Source organism: Pristiophorus japonicus, chromosome 8 (assembly GCF_044704955.1).
Source record: "Pristiophorus japonicus isolate sPriJap1 chromosome 8, sPriJap1.hap1, whole genome shotgun sequence".
Taxonomy (NCBI): Eukaryota; Metazoa; Chordata; class Chondrichthyes; family Pristiophoridae; genus Pristiophorus; species Pristiophorus japonicus.
This window is the reverse complement of record NC_091984.1, coordinates 104,375,780-104,394,975: the sequence shown is the minus strand read 5'-3', so window position 1 is coordinate 104,394,975 and position 19,196 is coordinate 104,375,780. Positions and strand designations below refer to the sequence as shown.

At 42.5% G+C, this 19,196-nt stretch overlaps 1 protein-coding gene across 5 annotated transcripts in view; it reads right to left on the bottom strand.

The window, feature by feature from the left end:
* ndc1 (NDC1 transmembrane nucleoporin) overlaps positions 1-19,196 on the bottom strand; it is a 54,971-nt gene that overhangs the window by 13,253 nt on the left and 22,522 nt on the right. For 3 of the 5 annotated variants that reach the window (XM_070887214.1, XM_070887216.1, XM_070887213.1), the window contains 3 exons: positions 6,316-6,609; positions 5,489-5,604; positions 3,241-3,291 (listed from right to left, as the gene is read on the bottom strand). In XM_070887214.1, the coding sequence (XP_070743315.1) occupies positions 3,241-3,291; positions 5,489-5,604; positions 6,316-6,609 (461 nt within the window). Of the gene's footprint in view, positions 1-2,743; positions 2,897-3,240; positions 3,292-5,488; positions 5,605-6,315; positions 6,610-19,196 lie in introns of those variants that run through there. The other 2 variants (XM_070887217.1, XM_070887215.1) reach the window with 2 other exon arrangements.

Genomic DNA, 19,196 nt, shown 5'->3' with positions numbered 1-19,196 from the left:
AGCGACAGAAGTTAGGCTAATTGGTCTATAGTTTCCTGCTTTTTGTCTGCCTCCTTTTTTTAAATAGGGGTGTTACACTTGCAGTTTTCCAATCCGCTGGGACCGTCCCAGAATCCAGGGAATTTTGGTGGATCACAACCAATGCATCCACCATCTTCGCAGCCACTTCTTTTAAAATCCTAGGATTGTAAGCCATCAGGTTCAAGGGACTTGTCCGCCTTTAGTCCCATTATTTTACCAAGTACTACTTCATTGGTAATAGTGATTGTATTAAGTTCCTCTCTCCCTATAGCCCCTTGATTATCCACTATTGGGATGTTTTTAGTGTCTTCTACCGTGAAGACCTATACAAAATATTTGTTCAACATCTCTCCCATTTCCCTGCTCTACATTATTAATTCCCCAGTCTCATCCTCTAGGGTTCCAACATTTAATTTAGCCACTCTTTTCCTTTTTATGTACCTGTAGAAACTCTTACTATCTGTTTTTATATTTTGTGCTAGTTTACTTTCATAATCTATCTTCCCCCTCAATCATTTTTTTTAGTCATTCTTTGCTGGCTTTTAAAAGTTTCCCAATCCTCTGGCCTCCCACTAGTCTTGGTCACATTGTATGTCCTTGTTTTCAATTTGATACCATCCCTTATTTCCTTAGTTAGCCACGGATGGTTATCCCTTCTCTTACAGTCTTTCCTTCTCATTGGAATATATTTTTGTTGCGAGTTATGAAATAGCTCCTTAAATGTCTGCCACTGCTCATCAACCGTCCTAGTCTACTTTAGCCAACTCTGCCTTCATACTTTTGTAGCCTCCTTTATTTAAGCTTAGGACATTGGTTTAAAATCCAACTTTCTCACCCTCCAATTGAATTTGAAATTCAACCATGTTATGGTCACTCATTCCTAGAAGATCCTTTGCTCGGAGATAATTTATTAACCCTGTCTCATTACACAGTACCAAATCTAAGATAGCCTGCTCCCTGGTTATTTCCGCAACGTACTGTTCAAGGATACTATCCCGGATACACTATGACCTCTTCCTCTAGGCTACCCTGGCCAATTTCCTTTGTCCAATCAATATGCAGGCTAAAATCGCCTATAATTATTGCTGTTCCTTTTTTTACAAGCCTCCATTATTTCTTGATTTATACTCCATTCAACAGTATTGCTATTGTTAGGGGGCCTATAGACTACACCCACCAGCGATTTTTTTCCTCATTATTCCTCACCTTCACCCAAACTCATTTAACATCTTGATCTTCTGAGCCAATATCGTTTCTCACTAATGCATTGATCTCATCCTTTATTAACAGTGCTACCCCACCCCCTTTTCCTTTCCCCCTGTCCTTCAGAATTGTCAAATACCCCTGAATATTTAGTTCTCAGTCCAGGTCACCTTGCAACCACGTCTCTATTCCCATTTGTATCTATTCGTGCCGTCAACTTATCTATTTTATTACGAATGCTACATGCATTCAGATAGAGGTTTTAAATTTGATTTTTTTTCAAAAAAAACATTTTCCCCTACTTTGACCCCACTTTCTGATTCACCATTATATGTTTATACATTCTGTCCCTTTTGACTTTTTAAATTTTCGCTCACCTCAGATGTCCTTAACCCTGGCACCGGACAGGCAACACAGCCTTCGGGACTCACGCTCTCGGCTGCAGAGAACCGTATCTATCCCCCTAATGATACTGTCCCCTACCACTATGTTTCTTTTTACTCCCCCCCACTTGAATGATCCCATGTACCACGGTGCTGTGGTCAGTTTGCTCATCCTCCCTGCAGTCCCCACACAGGGAGTAAGAACCTCAAACCTGTTGGACAAGAGCAAGGGCTGAGGCTCCTCCATAACTACCTCTCAAGTCCCCATACCTGCCTTGCTTGTAGTCACACCCTCCTGTCCCTGACCACGGACCAAATTTGAATTAATTAATCCAAGGGATGTGACTGCCTTCTGGAATACAGCATCTAGGTAACTCTTGCCCTTCCCTGATGTGTCGTACTGTCCGCAGCTCGGATTCCAGCTCATCAACACGGAGCCGAAGTTCCTCGAGTGCAGACGTCACCGTGGATCTCAATGGGGTCAACCAGCTCCCACATGCAACAGCAGAAACACATCGCTTGTCCTGCCATCTTTAATGTATTTAGTTAATTAAGTTTTCAAGTGGTATTTGTCACCTCTTTCCCGTTAATAGTAAATACCATAAGTTCTCCTACGCCGTTGCTCATTGAAAGTTGTGTGTCTGGATGACAGTTATGATATTTAGCTGCTAATCTGATTTGTGCCAAGGCCAGAGCTCTAACTAGACAACACCAGATAACTGTAGTTACTTATATGCCGCTCAGGTTAGAGGGCAACAGTAATTGACTAAATTAATTAAAAAAAAAAATAAAAAAACTTATCTGCAAGAAAATACACACACACACACACACACACACGTATGAAGTATTGCAGAGGTTGTTGAAGAATATCGGCGTTCAGCAGTTAACAGAATTGATGATCTCGAAACCTAAAAAGGTTAAAAGCAGTAGCTGGAAAAATATATTAATTCCTCTAAATCTGTTGCTTGATCAGAATAAGCTCAGCATTCATTGTCTGTTTGAGGAACCAATGCGTCAAAAGAAGATTATAGCAGAAGAGGAAGAGGCAGTGGTATTCATCATAACACGACCAAAACTTCATTATCTATAGTCTGAAATACAAACAAATGTTCTCAAAGGGAAACTGACCCATTATGTACTATTGTATTCCGAATGTGTATATATCTTGTATTTTAATATTTCCAGTTTGTGAAACTAATGCTGTATTTGCGACAAGAGATCTGGATTCATCCACTCCGTTTCAACATCAAGGTGCTCACACTTCCTTTGAATTGATAAAGTGAATGGCACTGCGAAAAACAGATTTACGTTCACATTCCTAAACTGATTTCACCCCAACAAAATATGCTGGATACAACTTCCATCCAACACTAATTGAAACCGAAAGAGCCCTTTGTTAGCAAACCAATTCCAAGAAAAGCCCCCAAGAACAATGCAAATGAACCAGAGTCTGCCAGAGCCATTTAACTAATGCAAGAGGATGCTGAACAAAAGTACATTGCAAGCAAAGGGATTATGAGCTCTATAAAACTAGCAGCCGAACAACGCAGCATGCAACGTGCAAGATTTCCAGAAAAACGTAATTTGACATGCTGTTGATCTGATGCGGCTTAAATGACACTCACGTCCGTACCTTGTTAAATAAATACATTACCAGCCCCCGTTTCGACAAGAAAGTTTTAACCTAAGTGAACAAAACATATTTGAAAGCCATATTAATACATTTTGTTTTAAGTTTTCAGGTGCTGGATGGAGGATATAGGTTACATTACACAAGCCAGCTGACTGGATAAACAATCAAGCCAGAAGTGAGTTACGTTCTGCGCCACAAGTGAGATCGGAATCATATCTTACAGCTCTTCCCAATTCTCCAATTATGCCACACATTTGGCAAGCAATCTAAAATGATCATTTAACATTAAAAATGGATAGTAACTCATGCATAGATTGCAGGATGGTTCTGGTGATGCTACTGTGAAATGTCTTGTCCTTAGAGCCTGATCTCTGTATCTGCAATGCAGTTGTATATATAGTGTAAAAATGCATCAGCACGCAAAATGAAGACAAGAAAATAGAAAGGCTGAGACTCTGACAAAGAAATACCTATGAAAAATGAGAAAACCAAACAACTGCAAAATGAAAGAGTTTTGGAACAATAACAGAAGCAGCAGCAGAGGTCCTCACTACCCCTCCAAATCTTTGCTCCCTCCGCTCCCGACAGCATCTCAAACAAGTAGCTATTTACATAGTCCCTGAAAAGAAAGCATTCGCCATCACAGTTGACCCCGATCCTGTCTCCATTCGATGTCCACACACGGGTATGTTCTAAAGCCACGAGGGTTGGAATTAGGGTTACCAACCCTACCGGGATGACTTGCGAGTTTCCCGGAATCAGTGGTATCTCTCCCATGCTGTGTCTCCAGCAGCCCAGGAGATCAGCTGTTTAAATTTCCTGCTGCAGTATGCCCCCTCCGCGATATCATTGGCTGCTGCTGTTAAAGCCTCAGGCTTGGTGACGTCACTCGACCACTGTCACAGGGAGTCGCCACCGCATGCAGTGCAGTCGGCAGAGGGCTAGAAAGTCGAGATTATTTCCATTGGTAGGCGAATGGGTAACGGTAACCAAGGATTCTCGCTGGAAGAAACCAGAGGGAAGGAAGGAGGAAAGTTCTTGAACTGAGGGCTATTAGACCGTGGGATACTTCACCACATTTAGCGATTGAGGTAAAAACTAAAACTTCATTTCAAAGGAAATGGGATATATATTTGAAAAGGAGGAATATAAAAATATCTTTGGTGGTGAGGGGGAAAGAGAGAAAGAGAATGGGGTTACAGGAGAGAGCGCCAGCATCTGGGGCCCAATGGCCTTCCCTTGTGCTATAATTTCTATAAAAACATTGCTTTATCGAATCCGAGCTCAGGGAGTGGTTTAGAAATGGTGCTGAGTTGAGTTTCGGATGATGTGATCTGTGAAAAATGCCCCAAACACAAAGCCCCGTTGCCCTTTGTGGGATCTCGGTTCAGTCCAGGTTTTGATGTATGGTACAGATCAGCTGTGACTGAGGTTCCCAGTTCAGAGTGGTCGCTTTCATACAGAACCAGAGTCCAAACCAAAGACAAGGAGATAGGGAGAGAGGTGGGGCCTGTTAAAAGTGGCACTGACTAGGTGGGCCTGACCACATTTTGTGCAGTGCGGAGGGATTCTGGCTGAAGTTATTGGGTGAATATCAGCAAGTTATAGGATTACAACTAATTACAGGTCGGATATCGGGGCATTAGACCCATTATTGCCACTTATATATAGACTATCAGTGAGTTATTGTATTGCTGTTATTTATGATGGGAATCTGAGTTTTACCAGTATTACCATTAGTTATCAGTGCAATTTCAGAGGGTTACCATTAGTTACCGGTGGAATCAAAGTTCCTCCCACCTCAGCTTCTCCTCTTCCCTGCTCATGAGTGGCTTCCTGGTTCTTGGAACTTGTCACATGACGGTTGCTGGCACGAAACCACGAGCAAAAATACTCAACTACAGGGGACCCCAACCTTTATAAGATAAATGTAACAACATCTGTAGAAGTCATGTGATTAGGTGTCATGTGATCAGGCACCACTTGGTCAGATATTATGTGGTCAGAATGTCATGTGATCAAACCTCCAGGAATGCCTCCCACCAGAGATGGCAACTCTAGTTGGAGGGGTGGAAGAGAGGCCATCAGTAAAGACCTAACAGCTGCCGCAGGTGGTTTCAGCTAACTTAACACAGACTGAAGATTGAATCGTTGAGGCTCAGACCCACATAGTCCTTTTACCCACTGATCCACCATAGGAGGCACGCACCAGATGGTTAGTTCATCCAAACGAACAGGACACCTTTACCTGCTCTTGTCTCTGAAGCATCCATTCTGAAATGGCACTGTGTTTGGTCACTTCAGGAGTTCTGCTGCTGACATGGGCAGGTTGACCAACAAATTCGCTTGTGTTTGCCCGGTATTCTGAAAACACACAGGCACCGTTAGCCCTCAATGATGCCAGTAATATTAACATACAAAAAAATCTTGCTCTTTTAAAGTAGTTATTATTTCCACCAATTTTAACTCATCTGTATTGCTGGATTAAAATAGAAGTTACTCGGGTTCAGTTTTTACTCAATTTTCTTCGTTAACAAATGCTTCTAATTCGCCTGTCAAAGCCAGTCAGCACCCTCGTTTTGCTGGAAGGTGCAGTGTGAGGAGAGGTTTGGCCTTGGCGAAGATGCCCCTCAAAACCAACAACATTCATAGTTTTAGCTCATACAATAAAGAATACCACATAGAGTACTGGTAGGATGTAGAATGCAGCATAAGTCAGCACCCTGGGGAGAGGGGTGGATAAATCTATAGTGATGAGCAGAGGGGGAAGAGGTAGGGAAAAGCCCAGAAATAAAAGTGCACATGGACACAAACAGATGCCAACCAATCGTTATTGACCCAATCTCTCAACATTGCTGCGTTCACCAATTTAGAATCAGGACTCAAACAGTTTGGCAATCTAATTATGCATTTTGATTGCACTATGACTAAATCAATTTGTAAAGCTGCTGACATGATTGTGTCAATATTGGGTGAATTTGTTTATTTTTATTTGCCACAAATAAGAGTTTGTAATAAAGTCTTTTCAATGGAATAGCATCTTAACTCCTGCAGACCAAGCCACAGCAGACCTACCCGAGGAACCACAAGCTGGCGTCCAAAGCTTCGGCCCCCTCCTTGTTACGTGAGGGCTCTGTATAGAGCCGTAGCTGGGAGAGCCCAAGTCCAACACGTCACTCAAGCGGTTTGCAGAAGTGGAGCCAAAAGGACTGCCTAGATCTGGTGTAAAAGGGAAGCTAAGCAAGCTCCTGAGGGAAGAGTTTGAAGACTTGATCAACGACGATGGCAGAGGGCCCTGGGGAAGGCGGGCAGAGAGTGGTGTCTTCAATGAAGGCTGGTAGCTGGCAGACCCTTCAAGGCAGGAGGTTCCTGTAACAGAAAGAAATTACAATAAAAGCACATTTGTATCTGGGCTGTGTCTATTCAAATAAGTTTGTTACAAGATAATCCTTTTTTTTTTAAATTCTTTCCTGGGATGTGGGCATTGCTGGCAAATCCAGTATTTATGCCCATCCCTAATTGCCCATGAGAAGGTGGTAATGTACCTTGTAGATGATGGAAAGGCTTCAGGGAGTCAGGAGTGAGACACTCATCGTAGAATACCCAGTCTCTGACCTACTCTGGTTGCCACAGTATAGTGACCTCCCCAGGATGATGATGGTCGGGGATTCGGCGATGATAATGCTGTCGAATGTCAGGGGAAGGTGGTTAAACGCCCACTTGTTGGAATTAGTCATTGCCTGGCACTTGTGTGGCGCAAATGTTACTTGCCACTTATCAGCCCAAGCCTGAATGTTGTCCAGGTTTTGCTGCATGCGGACATGGACTGCTTCATTATCTGAGTTGTGAACGGAACTGAACACTGTACAATTATCAGCGAACATCCCCACTTCTGACCTTATGATGGAGGGAAGGTAATTGATGAAGCAGCTGAAGATGTTTGGGCAGAGGATACTGCCCCGAGGAACACCTGCAGCAATATTCTGGGGCCGAGATGATTGACCGCCAAACAATCACAACCATCTTCCTTTGTGCTAGGTGTGACTCTAGCCGGTGGAGTGTTTTCCCTGATTCCCATTGACTTCAATTTTACTAGGGCTCCTTGATGCCACACTTGGTCAAATGCTGCTTTTATGTCAAGGGCAGTCACTCACACTTCACCTCTGGAAATCAGCTCTTTTTTCCATGTTTAGACCAAGGCTGTAATAAGGTCTGGAGCCGTGCAGTCCTGGCGGAACCCAAACTGGGCATCGGTGAGCAGGTTATTGGTGAGTAAGTGCCACTTGATAGCACTGTCGATAACATCTTCCATCGCTTTGCTGAGGATTGAGAGTAGACTGATGGGGAAGTAATTGGTTAGACTGGATTTGTTCTTTTTGTGGACAGGAAATCCCTGGGCATTTTTCCACATTGTCAGTAGATGTCAGTATTGTTGTACAGAAACAGCTTGGCTAAAGGCATGGCTAGTTCTGGAGCACAAATTTTCAGCAAGACAGCCGGGATGTTGTCGGGGCTCACAGCCTTTGCTGTAGCAAGTGCACCCAGACGTTTCTTGATATCACGCAGAATGAATTGAATTGGCCAAAGACTGGCTCTGTGATGGTGGAGACCTCAGGAGGAGGTTGAGATGGACCATCCACTCAGCACTTCTGGCGAAAATGGCTGCAAATGCTTCAGCCTTGTCTCTTCCACTCGCGCGCTCACTGCCATCATTAAGGATAGGAATGTTCATAGAGCCTCCGCGTCCCATTAGTTGGTTAATTATCCACCACCATTCATGATTAGATGTGGCAGCACTGCAGAGCTTTGATCCGTTTATTGTGGGATCGCTTAGCTGTCTATAGCTGCTTCTGTTGTTTAGCATGCGTGTCGTCCTGTGCAGCAGCTTCCCAAGGTTGGCACCTCATTTTTAGGTACATCTACTGCTGTTCCTGGCATGCTCTTCTGCACGTCTCATCGAAGCAGTGTTGGTCCCCTGGCTTGATGGTAATGGTAAAGTGAGGGATATGTCGGGCCATGTGGTTACAGATTGTGGTGGAATACAATTCTGCTGCTGCAGATGGCCCACGGCGCCTCATGGATGCCCAGTTTTCAGCTGCTAGATCAGTTCTGAATCTATCCCATTCCGCACACAACACGATGGAGGGTGTTCTCAGTGTGAAGGTGGGATTTCGTCTTCACAAGTTATGTGGTGGTCATTGCTACCAATGCTGTCATGGACAAATGGCATCTGCGACAGGTAGATTGGTGAGAACGAGGTCAAGTAAATTTTCCCTTGTGTTGGTTCTCTCACTACCTGCCTCAGGCCCAGTTATAGAATCATAGAATGGTTACAGCACAGGAGGCCATTCAACCCATGTCATCACTCTGCAAGAGTACATCAGTTAATCCCACTCTCCAGCCCTTTCCCCATAGCCTTGCAACTTTTTTTCCTTCAGGTACTTATCCAATTCCCTTTTGAAAGCCATGATTTAATCTGCCGCCACATCCCTTTCAGGCAGTGCATTCCAGATCATAACCACTCGCTGCGCAAAAGTTTCCCCTCATGTTGTCTTTGGTTCTTTTGCCAATCATCTTAAATCTGTTTCCTGTGGTTCTCGATCCTTCTGACAATGGGAAGTCTCTCTCTATCTACTCTGTCTGGACCCATCATGATTTTGAACACCTCTACCAAATCTCCTCAACCTTCTCTGCTCCAAGGAGACCAACCCCAGCTTCTCTAGTCTATCCACATAACTGCCTCTATTTATGAAGTCCCTCATCCCTGGAACCATTCTCTTAAATCTTTTCTGCACCCTCTCTAAGGCCTTCACCTCCTTCCTAAAGTGTGGTGCCCAGAATTGGATACAATGGGCCCAAGTTTCGGCTCAAGTTGCTCCTTTTTTTTTTAAAAAGAGCAACTAGTTTAGTACGGAGTATCTAAGAAATCGCAATTCTCGGCATTTAGTTTGCTCCAGTTCTAGTTAGTTAGAATAGTTTCGTTTTAGTAGTTTTTTTTTCAAAAGGGGGGCATTGCAAGTTTAGGCAGCGAAAAGTTACTCCAAATTAACTTAGAACGGAGTAAGTGTCGAGTTTTGTATGCTCAGAAAAACCTTGCCTACACTTTAGAAATTAGACGCTGGTAGCGAGAGATGGGGGGTGGGAGGGAGGGAAGTTAGGGGATTTTACAAAGCATTAAACACTTCACTTTTAACCAATAAAGAGCCATCATCAATAATAAATGATCAATAAAATTAAAAAAAATTAAAATAAAAAAATTAAAAACCAATCAATAAATAAAATATTAAAAGTTTCTACTCACCTACTGCAGCACCGGGAGCCCTCCAACAGCCTGCCGAAGAGTTGGTCAGGCGGGGCCCGCTGCCAAAGAGCTGCAGTTCGGGCGGGGCCCGCCGCCGAAGAGATGCTGGTTGGGGGGCCCCACCACTGAGGTGGTAAGGGCAGTGGCGACGAGGTGAGGCGAGGCAGGTCAACCACTCGGCCCGGGATAGGGGCGGCGAACAGCGCGACGTCCCTTCGGCCAGAGATAGGGTCGCCTGGAGACAGGACGCGCTGGGAGGGCCAGGAGATACTGCGCAGGCGCACAGACTTCACTGCAGCTGCCGGCACTCTCTTTGGCCCAGGGCTGTAGCTCCGCTCCCAGCTGCTTGTGCTGCGCTGCATTGACGGTGAAACAAGCCTGCTGGACTCGGAGAATCGCGAGGCAAGTTTTAGGCGCTTTTGTAATTCTAAAAAATAGGCGGGCCTCTCGGAGTGCGCTGTTCTGGGAGGATATCCGAAACTTGGGCACAATACTTCAGTTGAGGCTGAACCAGTGTTTTATGAAGGTTCTTCGTGACTTCCTTGCTTTTGTACTCTTATGCCTCTATTTATGAAGCCCCGGAGTCCTGTATGTTTTTTTTAACCGTTTTCTCAACTTGCCCTGCCACTTTCACTGATTTGTGCAGATATACCCCCAGGTCTCTCTGTTCCTGCACCCCCTTTAGAATCGTACCCTTTAGTTTATCTTGCCTCTCCTCGTTCTTCCTACCAAAATGCATCATTTTGCACTTTTCTGCGACAAATTTCATCTGCCAAGTGCCTGCCCATTCCACCAGCCCTGTCTATGTCCTCCTGAAGTCTATCACTATCCTCCTCACTGATCACTTTCCTTCCAAGTTTTGTGTCAACTGCAAATTTTGAAATTGTGCCTTATACATCCAAGTCTAAGTCATTAATATAAATCAAGAAAAGTTGTGGTCCTAGTCCCTGGGGAACACCACTGTATACCTTCCTCCAGTCTGAAAAACAATCGTTCATCGCTACTCTGGTTTTTCTGTCACTTAGCCAATTTCATATCCATGTTGCCACTGTCTCTTTTATTCCATGGGCTTCAACTTTGCTTGCAAGCCGATTATGTGGCACTTTATCAAACGCCTTTTGGAAGTCCATGTACACCACATCAACCACATTGCCCTCATCAACTCTCTCTATTACCTCATCAAAAAACTCGATCAAATTAGTTCAACCCGATTTGCCTTTAATAAATCCCTGCTGGCTTTCCTCAATTAATCCACACTTGTCCAAGTGACTCTTAATTTTATCCTTGATTATCGTTTCTAAAAGCTTCTCCACTACCAAGGTTATACTTACACAAGGGTTTAACATTTGCAATCCTCTGGCACCACCCCTGTGTCTAAGGAGGATTCCAAGATTATGGCCAGTACCGCCACAATTTCCACCTCGACTTTCCTCAGCATCCTAGGATGCATCCCATTTGGTCTTGGTGACTTATCTACTTTAAGTATAGCCAGCCTTTCTAATACCTCCTCTTTATCAATATTTAATCTCATCCTGTATCTCCATCACCTCCACTTTCACTATGACTTTGACAACATTGTCTTCCTTGGTGAAGACAGATGCAAAGTATTCATTTAGTACCTCAGCCATGCCCTCTGCCTTCATGCGTAGGTCTCACCCCTTCTCTTACCACTTGTTTACGACCTATATGCCTACAGAAGACTTTTGAATTCCCTTTTATATTACCTGTCAATGTATTCTCATATTCTCTCTTTGCCCCTCTTATTTTTTTCCCCCAATTCCCCTCTGAACTTTTTATATTCAGCCTGATTCTCAACCGGACATTTGTCATAGAAACATAGAAAGTAGGTGCAGGAGCAGGCCATTCAGCCCTTTGAGCCTGCACCACCATTCAATATGATCATGGCTGATCATGCAACTTCAGTACCCCATTCCTGCTTTCTCTCCATACCCCTTGATCCCTTTAGCCATAAGGGCCACATCTAACTCCCTTTTGAATATACGCTCTTTTTCGACTTCATCTTATTCTCTCTCTTTCATCATTCAGGGAGCTCTGACTTTGGTTGCCTTACCTTTTCCCCTCGTGGAAATGTACCTCGACTGTACCCGAACCACCTCCTTGGTGAAGACAGATGCAAAGTATTAATTTAGTACCTCAGCCAGGTAATATAAAAGGGAATTCAAAAGTCTTCTGTCGGTATATAAGTCGTAAACAGGTGGTACGAGAAGGGGTGGGACCTAAAAGGAGACCTACGCATGGAGCCCATTGTTCGATTACAGTTCTGCCTGCCAATCTTCGATTCCAATTTACCTGCGCCATCCTCCAATTAAGTATTTTTACCCTTGATTGCCCACTGTCCTTTTCCAAAGCTAATCTAAACCTTATGATATGATCTGTGTTCCCTAAATGTTCCCCGATACTTGTTTCACTTTACCCACCCTCATTCCCGAGAACCAGATCCAGTAATGCCTCCTTCCTCGTTGGGCTGGAAACATACTGATCAAGAAAGTTCTCCTGAACACACACTTCAGAAATTCTTCCCCCTCTCTATCCTTTACATTACTATCCCAATCTATATTAGGATAGTTGAAGTCCCTCATTATCACTACTCTATAGTTCTTGCACCACTCTAATTTCCCTGCAAATTTGCTCCTCTATAATCCTTTCCACTAATTGGTGGCCTGTAGAGTACACTTAGTAGTGTAATGACACCTGTGTCATTTCTTAACTTTAAACAAATAGATTCTGTTCTTGACCCCTCCAAGACAACCTTTCTCTCTCTGGCTCTATAACATTCTCCTTAACCAATACTGCCACCCCGCCTCCTTTCTTTCCTTCCCTATCTGTGCAGAGTGATCAGCACAGAGTTTCTTAACAGTGCATTTAAACATCATGTTTTGTTTGGGAATTTGGAAATAATGGGAATTTCTGGTAAGTAGAAGCTATCAATAATAAAATTTAGTTCAATATTTTGATTTAAACTTAGAGCTTTAAAAACTGTAGTTAATAGAAGCTGCCTGCCAGCAGTTAACGGTCAGCTGTAAGTGTTTGTCCTGAACAGGTGCTAACAGCAAGAGTAGGGAAGCTGAGTCAGTGCTTGTAACTTGGATGAGGCTGCTATAGTATAAAAGTAAACAGCGTCTTAACCTGAGTGCACTTAAACAGTGTGTTTTATTTGGGAATTCGGAGAAGAGGGGGAAGGGCCCAATTGGAGGAGGCATCAGAACCTTTGACAATTTCCAAAAAAAAAAACAAGGACAACAGGTAGGTGATTGGTTTATTAAGGTTTTTTTCTCTCTTTTCTCACTAACCTAGGACTGTGGTTTAAACTAGGTGTGGGAAACTATAAAGTACTGTATTAAACTTATAGCTTAACTAGTTAAACTCATTAATATAACTATAAATAATCATTGAATAAAGACTAATTAATTACATAAATAAAATAAGTCTACACTAAGACATGGCAGAGCAGGTTGTGTGTGGTTAAATATAAAGTGAGAGGAAATCCAATTAAAAATGAGTAAAACTGTCTGTACAGCAATGCACACAGTATCCGTAATAAAACAGGGGAGCTGGAGGCAATCATGCGTTGCGAGAAACCAGATATAGTCAGGATTACTGAGACATGGCTACAGAAAAATCAGGACTGGAAATTAAACATTGCAGGGTATAACAGTTAGAAAAGATAGAGGGGGGGGGGGAGGGGAGGTGGAGTAGCTGTACTTATTAGGGTAACATAATGGCTGTAGAAAAAAGTGACGCAGCTATCCGCAAGACATATGGATAGAGATAAAAGATAATAAAGGATCAATCACACTAATAGGTGCAGTCTACAGACCACCCAATAGTGGAAGGAAAATGGAGGAAGAAATATGCAGACAAATTAGGGAAATCTGTAAAAAAACATAGAATAATCATGGGGGATTTCAACTACCCTGATATTAATTTGACAGAAGAGGTAGGTAAAGGAGATAAGGGAATGGAATTCGTACAATATGTACAGAACTCCTTTCTAACCCAATATGTAAAAAGCCCAACACGGGAGGATTCATTATTGGATCTATAATGGGGAATGAACCAGAGCAGATACAAGCAGTAAAGGTAGGGGAATATCTAGGCAATAGTGACCATAATATAATACACTTTATGATAATTGAGAAAGACACAAGTATGACGAAAACCAGGGTAATAGATTGGAGAAAAGCTGATTTTGAGGGGCTGAGAATAGAACTTGGGAAAATAAAATGGGCAACAAAATTGGCAAAAAACGATGTACAACAGCAATGGGAAACATTTAAAACGGTGTTCAACAGAGTGCAGGAACACAATATTCTGCTAAAAAGGACAAACCAAACACTAATGAGACTCCATGGATGAATAAAGCCATAAGGGAACAATTAAGGGTAAGGAAAGAAGTGTATATTAAGTACATAGACAGCAGGGGAGTACATGATAAGGGAGAATACAAAGAAATACGAGAGAAGGCAAAGAGGAATTATGAAATTAAATTATCATGGAACATAAAACAAAATAGTAAAATATTTTACAGGCCCATCAATAAAAAGGAAGTTTGGGATGAGAATAGGGCCATTAAGGGATAGACAGGATAATACCACAGGCAGCAACAGAGAGATGGCAGAAATATTAAGTAATTATTTTCCTTCAGTATTTACCAGGGAGATAGAACAGGTGGACATGACATTGGATGATAAGATTAGTAATGAGCTAAGTACTTTAAAAATAAAGAGGGGTTATATTAAATAAACAAATCAAACTCAGGATAAAACCCCTGGTGCGGATGGATTGCATTCACGAATTTTAAATGAATCCAAGGGAGAGATAGCAGAGGCATTACTACCCATATTTAATAATTTGTTAGAAAAAGGTGTAGTGCCAGAGGATGGCAGATAGCTAACGTAATAGCTATATTTAAGAAGGGGGCTGGAATACGTCCAGGGAATTATAGACAGTCAACTTAACATCGCTGGTGGGGAAAATAATGGAATCCCTACTAAAGGAGAAAACAGAAGATCATCTAGAAAGCAAAAATATAATAACGAATAGTTGGCATGGATTTCAAAAGGGAAAGTCTTGCTTGACCTACTTCTTTGAATTTTTTGAAGAGGTAACAGAGAGTAGACAATGATAATGCAGTAGATGTAATTTATCTAGATTTTCAAAAGGCCTTCGATAATGTACCCCATAATAGATTGATGAACAAGGTCAAATTACAGGAGAACATTAATAAACCTTCAGAATGGGCATATAATTGGCAAATTAAGTTCAACACAGATAAATGAGAGATAATACATTGTGGTAGGAAGAATAGGGAAGTCACTTGTTACTTGGAGAGTGCGAGTCTAGGTGGGGTAGAACAAAGGGATTTCGGAGTACAAATACACAAATCACAAAGTTGCGACACAGGGTTAGCAAGGCCATAAAAAAGCAAACCAAGCACAAAGGTTTATTTCTAGAAGTATAGAATTGAAAAGTAGGGGGATTATGCTAAATCTGTATCGAACCTTGGTTAGACCATATGCAAGAATAACTGCGTACAGTTTGCCATTATTATAGAAAGGATATAGAGGCACTGGAGAGGGTGCAGAGAACATTTACAAGGATAATACAAAAAATGAGAGTATATACACATCAGGAAAGGATGAATAGGCTGGCAGAGATGTTGAACAAATATTTTGTATCGGTCTTCACGGTAGAAGACATTAAAAACATCCCAATCGTGGATAATCAAGGGGCTATAGGGAGGGAGGAACTTAATACAATCACCATCACTAATGAAGGAGTACTCGGCAAAATAATGGGTCTAAAGGCGGACAAATCCCCTGGACCTGATGGCTTAAGTCCTAGGCTCTTGAAAGAAGTGGATGCAGTGATAGTGGATGCATTGGTTGTAATTTACCAAAGTTCCCTGGATTCTGGGGAGGTCCCAGCAGATTGGAAAACTGCAAATGTAACGCCCCTATTTAAAAAAGGAGGCAGACAAAAGCAGGAACCTATAGACTAGTTAGCCTAACATCTGTTGTTGGGAAAATGCTGGAGTCTATTATTAAGGAAGCAGTAGTGGGACATTTGGAAAAACATGATTCAATCAAGCAAAGTCAGCATGGTTTTATGAAAGGGAAATCATGTTTGAAAAATTTGCTGGAGTTCTTTGAGGATGTAACGAGCAGGGTGGATAAGGGGGAACCAGTGGATGTGGTGTTTTTGGATTTCTAGAAGGCATTCGATAAGGTGCCACATAAAAGGTTACTGCACAATAAAAGTTCACGGGGTTGGGAGTAATATATTAGCATGGATAGAGAATTGGCTAACTAAAGAAAACAGAGAGTCGGGATAAATGGGTCATTTTCCGGTTGGCAAACAGTGACTAGTGTGGTGCCACAGGGATTGGTGCTGAGTCCTCAACTATTTACAATCTATATTACTGACTTGAATGAAGGGACCGAGTGTAATGTAGATAACTTTGCTGATGATACAAAGATGGGTGGGAAAGCAAATTGTGAGGAGGACACAAAAAATCTGCAAAAGGATATAGACAGGCTAAGTGAATGGGCAAAATTTGGCAGATGGAGCATAATGTGGGAAAATGCGAGGTTATCCACTTTGGCAGAAAAAATACAAAAGCAAATTATAATTTAGATGGAGAAAAATTACAACGTGCTGCAGTACAGAGGGACCTGGGAGTCCTGAAGCACAAAAAGTTAGTATGCAGGTACAGCAAATAATCAGGAAGGCAAATGGAATGTTAGCCTTTATTGCAAGGGGGAAATAGAGTATACAAGCAGAGAAGTCCTGCTACAACTCTACAGGGTATTGGTGAGGTTACACCTAGAGTACTGCGCGCAGTTTTAGTCTCCGTATTTAAGGAAAGATATACTTGCATTGGAGGCTGTTCAGAGAAGGTTCACTAGGTTGATTCCGGAGATGAAGGGGTTAACTTATGAAGGTAGGTTGGGCCTATACTCATTGGAGTCTAGAAGAATGAGAGGTGATCTTATCAAAACATGAGATAATGAGGCTAGACAAGGTGGATAGAGAGAGGATATTTCCACTCGTAGGAGAAATTAAAACTATGGGACATAGTCTCAGAATAAGGGGCCGCTCATTTAAAATTGAGATGAGGAGGAATTTTTTCTCCGAGGATTGTAAATCTATGGAATTCTCTATGCCAGAGAGCTGTGGCGGCTGGGTCATTGAATATATTTAAGGCGGAGATGCAGATTTTTGAGCGATAAGGGAATAAAGGGTTATGGGGAGCAGACAGGGAAATGGAGCTGAGTCCATGATCAGGTCAGCCATGATCTTTTTAACTGGCAGAGCAGGCTCGAGGGGCCAGGTGACTTACTCCAGCTCCTATTTCTTATGTTCTTATGTCTCTCTTCTCTTGAAAAAAGGCTGAGGGTGACCCAAGAGGTCTTTAAAATTATGAAAGCTTTTGATAGAGTGGATACAGAGAATGTTTCAACTTGTGGGGAAGAGCATAACTAGAGGCCATCAATATAAGATAGTCACCAATCCAATAGGGAATTCAGAAGGAACTTCTTTATCCAGAGAGTGGTGAGAATGTGAAACTCGCTACCACAGGTAGTGTTTGAAGTGAATAGTATAGATGCATTTAAGGGGAGGCTAAAAAAGCATGAGTGAGAAGGGAAGAGAGTTTTATATGATTATTAAATGAGGAAAGATGGGAGTGGAGCATAACCACCAGCATGGACTGGTTGGGTCGAATGACCTGTTTCTCTGTCGCGTATCCTATATAATATTTCCTGAACACTTTGTATCCAGGAATATTTAATCGCCAATCCTGCCCTTTTTTGAGCCAGATCTCAGTTATCACCACATCATATTCCCATGTGCCTATTTCGGCCTGTAAATCACAAACCTTATTTACCACACTTTGTGCGTTTACACACATGCATTGTAAAACTACCGTAAACCTTCTCGTATTTTCTCTTAGTCTGACCCCACCTAATAAGAACATAGGAACAGGAGTAGGCCATACGGCCCCTCGAACCTGCTCCGCCATTCAATAATATCACGGCTGATCTGATCATGGACTTAGCTCCACTTCCCTGCCCACTTCCCATAACCTCTTATCGTTTAAGAAACTGTCTATTTCTGTCTTAAATTTATTCAATGTCCCAGCTTCCACAGCTCTCTGAGGCAGCGAATTCCACAGATCCACAACCCTCAGAATAAATTTCTCCTCATCTCTGTTTTAAATGGGCGGCTCCTTATTCAAAGATCATGCCCTCTGGTTCTAGTCCCCCCCATCAGTGGAAACATCCTCTCTGCAACCACCTTGTCAAGCCCCCTCATAATCTTATACGTTTCGATAAGATCACCTCTCACTCTTCTGAATTCCAACGGAAAAGAGTGACGAAAGTAAATGTTGGTCCTTTAGAAAATGAAAAGGGGGATTTAATAAATGGGAAATGGCTGAGACCTTAAACAATTATTTTGCTTCGGTCTTCACAGTGGAAGACACAAAAACCATGCCAAAAATTACAGGTCACGGGAATGTGGGAAGGGAGGACCTTGAGATAATCACTATCACTAGGGGGGTAGTGCTGGACAGGCTAATGGATCTCAAGGTAGAGAAGTCTCCTGGTCCTGATGAAATGCATCCCAGGGTATTAAAAGAGATGGCGGAAGTTATAGCAAATGCATTCGTTATAATCTACCAAAATTCTCTAGACTCTGGGGAGGTACCAGCGGATTGGAAAGCAGCTAATGTAACTCCTCTGTTTAAAAAAAGGGGGCAGACAAAAGGCAGGTAACTATAGGCCGGTTAGTTTAACATCTGTAATGGGGAAAATGCTTGAAGCTATCATTAAGGAAGAAATAGCGGGACATCCAGATAGGAATAGTGCAATCAAGCAGACGCAACATGAATTCATGAAGGGAAAATCACGTTTAACTAATTTACTGGAATTCTTTGAGGATATAACGAGCATGGTGGATAGAGGTGTACCGATGGATGTGGTGTATTTACAATATACATAGATGACCTGGAAAAGGGGACAGAGTGTAGTGTAACAAAATTTGCAGATGACACAAAGGTTAGTGGGAAACCGGGTTGTGTAGAGGACACAGAGAGGCTGCAAAGAGATTTAGATAGGTTAAGCGAATGGGCTAAGGTTTGGCAGATGAAATACAATGTCGGAAAATGTGAGGTCATCCACCTTGGGAAAGAAAAACAGTAAAAGAGAATATTATTTGAATGGGGAGAAATTACAATATGCTGCGGTGCAGAGGGACCTGGGGGTCCTTGTGCATGAATCCCAAAAAGTTAGTTTGCAGCTGCAGCAGGTAATCAGGAAGACGAATGGAATGTTGGCCTTCATTGCGAGAGGGATGGAGTACAAAAGCAGGGAGATCCTGCTGCAACTGTACAGGGTATTGGTGAGCCGCACCTGGAGTACTGTGTGCAGTTTTGGTCACCTTGCTTAAGGAAGGATATACTAGCTTTGGAGGGGGTACAGAGACGATTCACTAGGCCGATACCAGAGATGAGGGGGTTACCTTATGATAGATTGAGTAGACTGGGTCTTTACTCGTTGGGAGTTCAGAAGGATGAGGGGTGATCTTATAGAAACATTTAAAATAATGAAAGAGATCGACAAGATAGAGACAG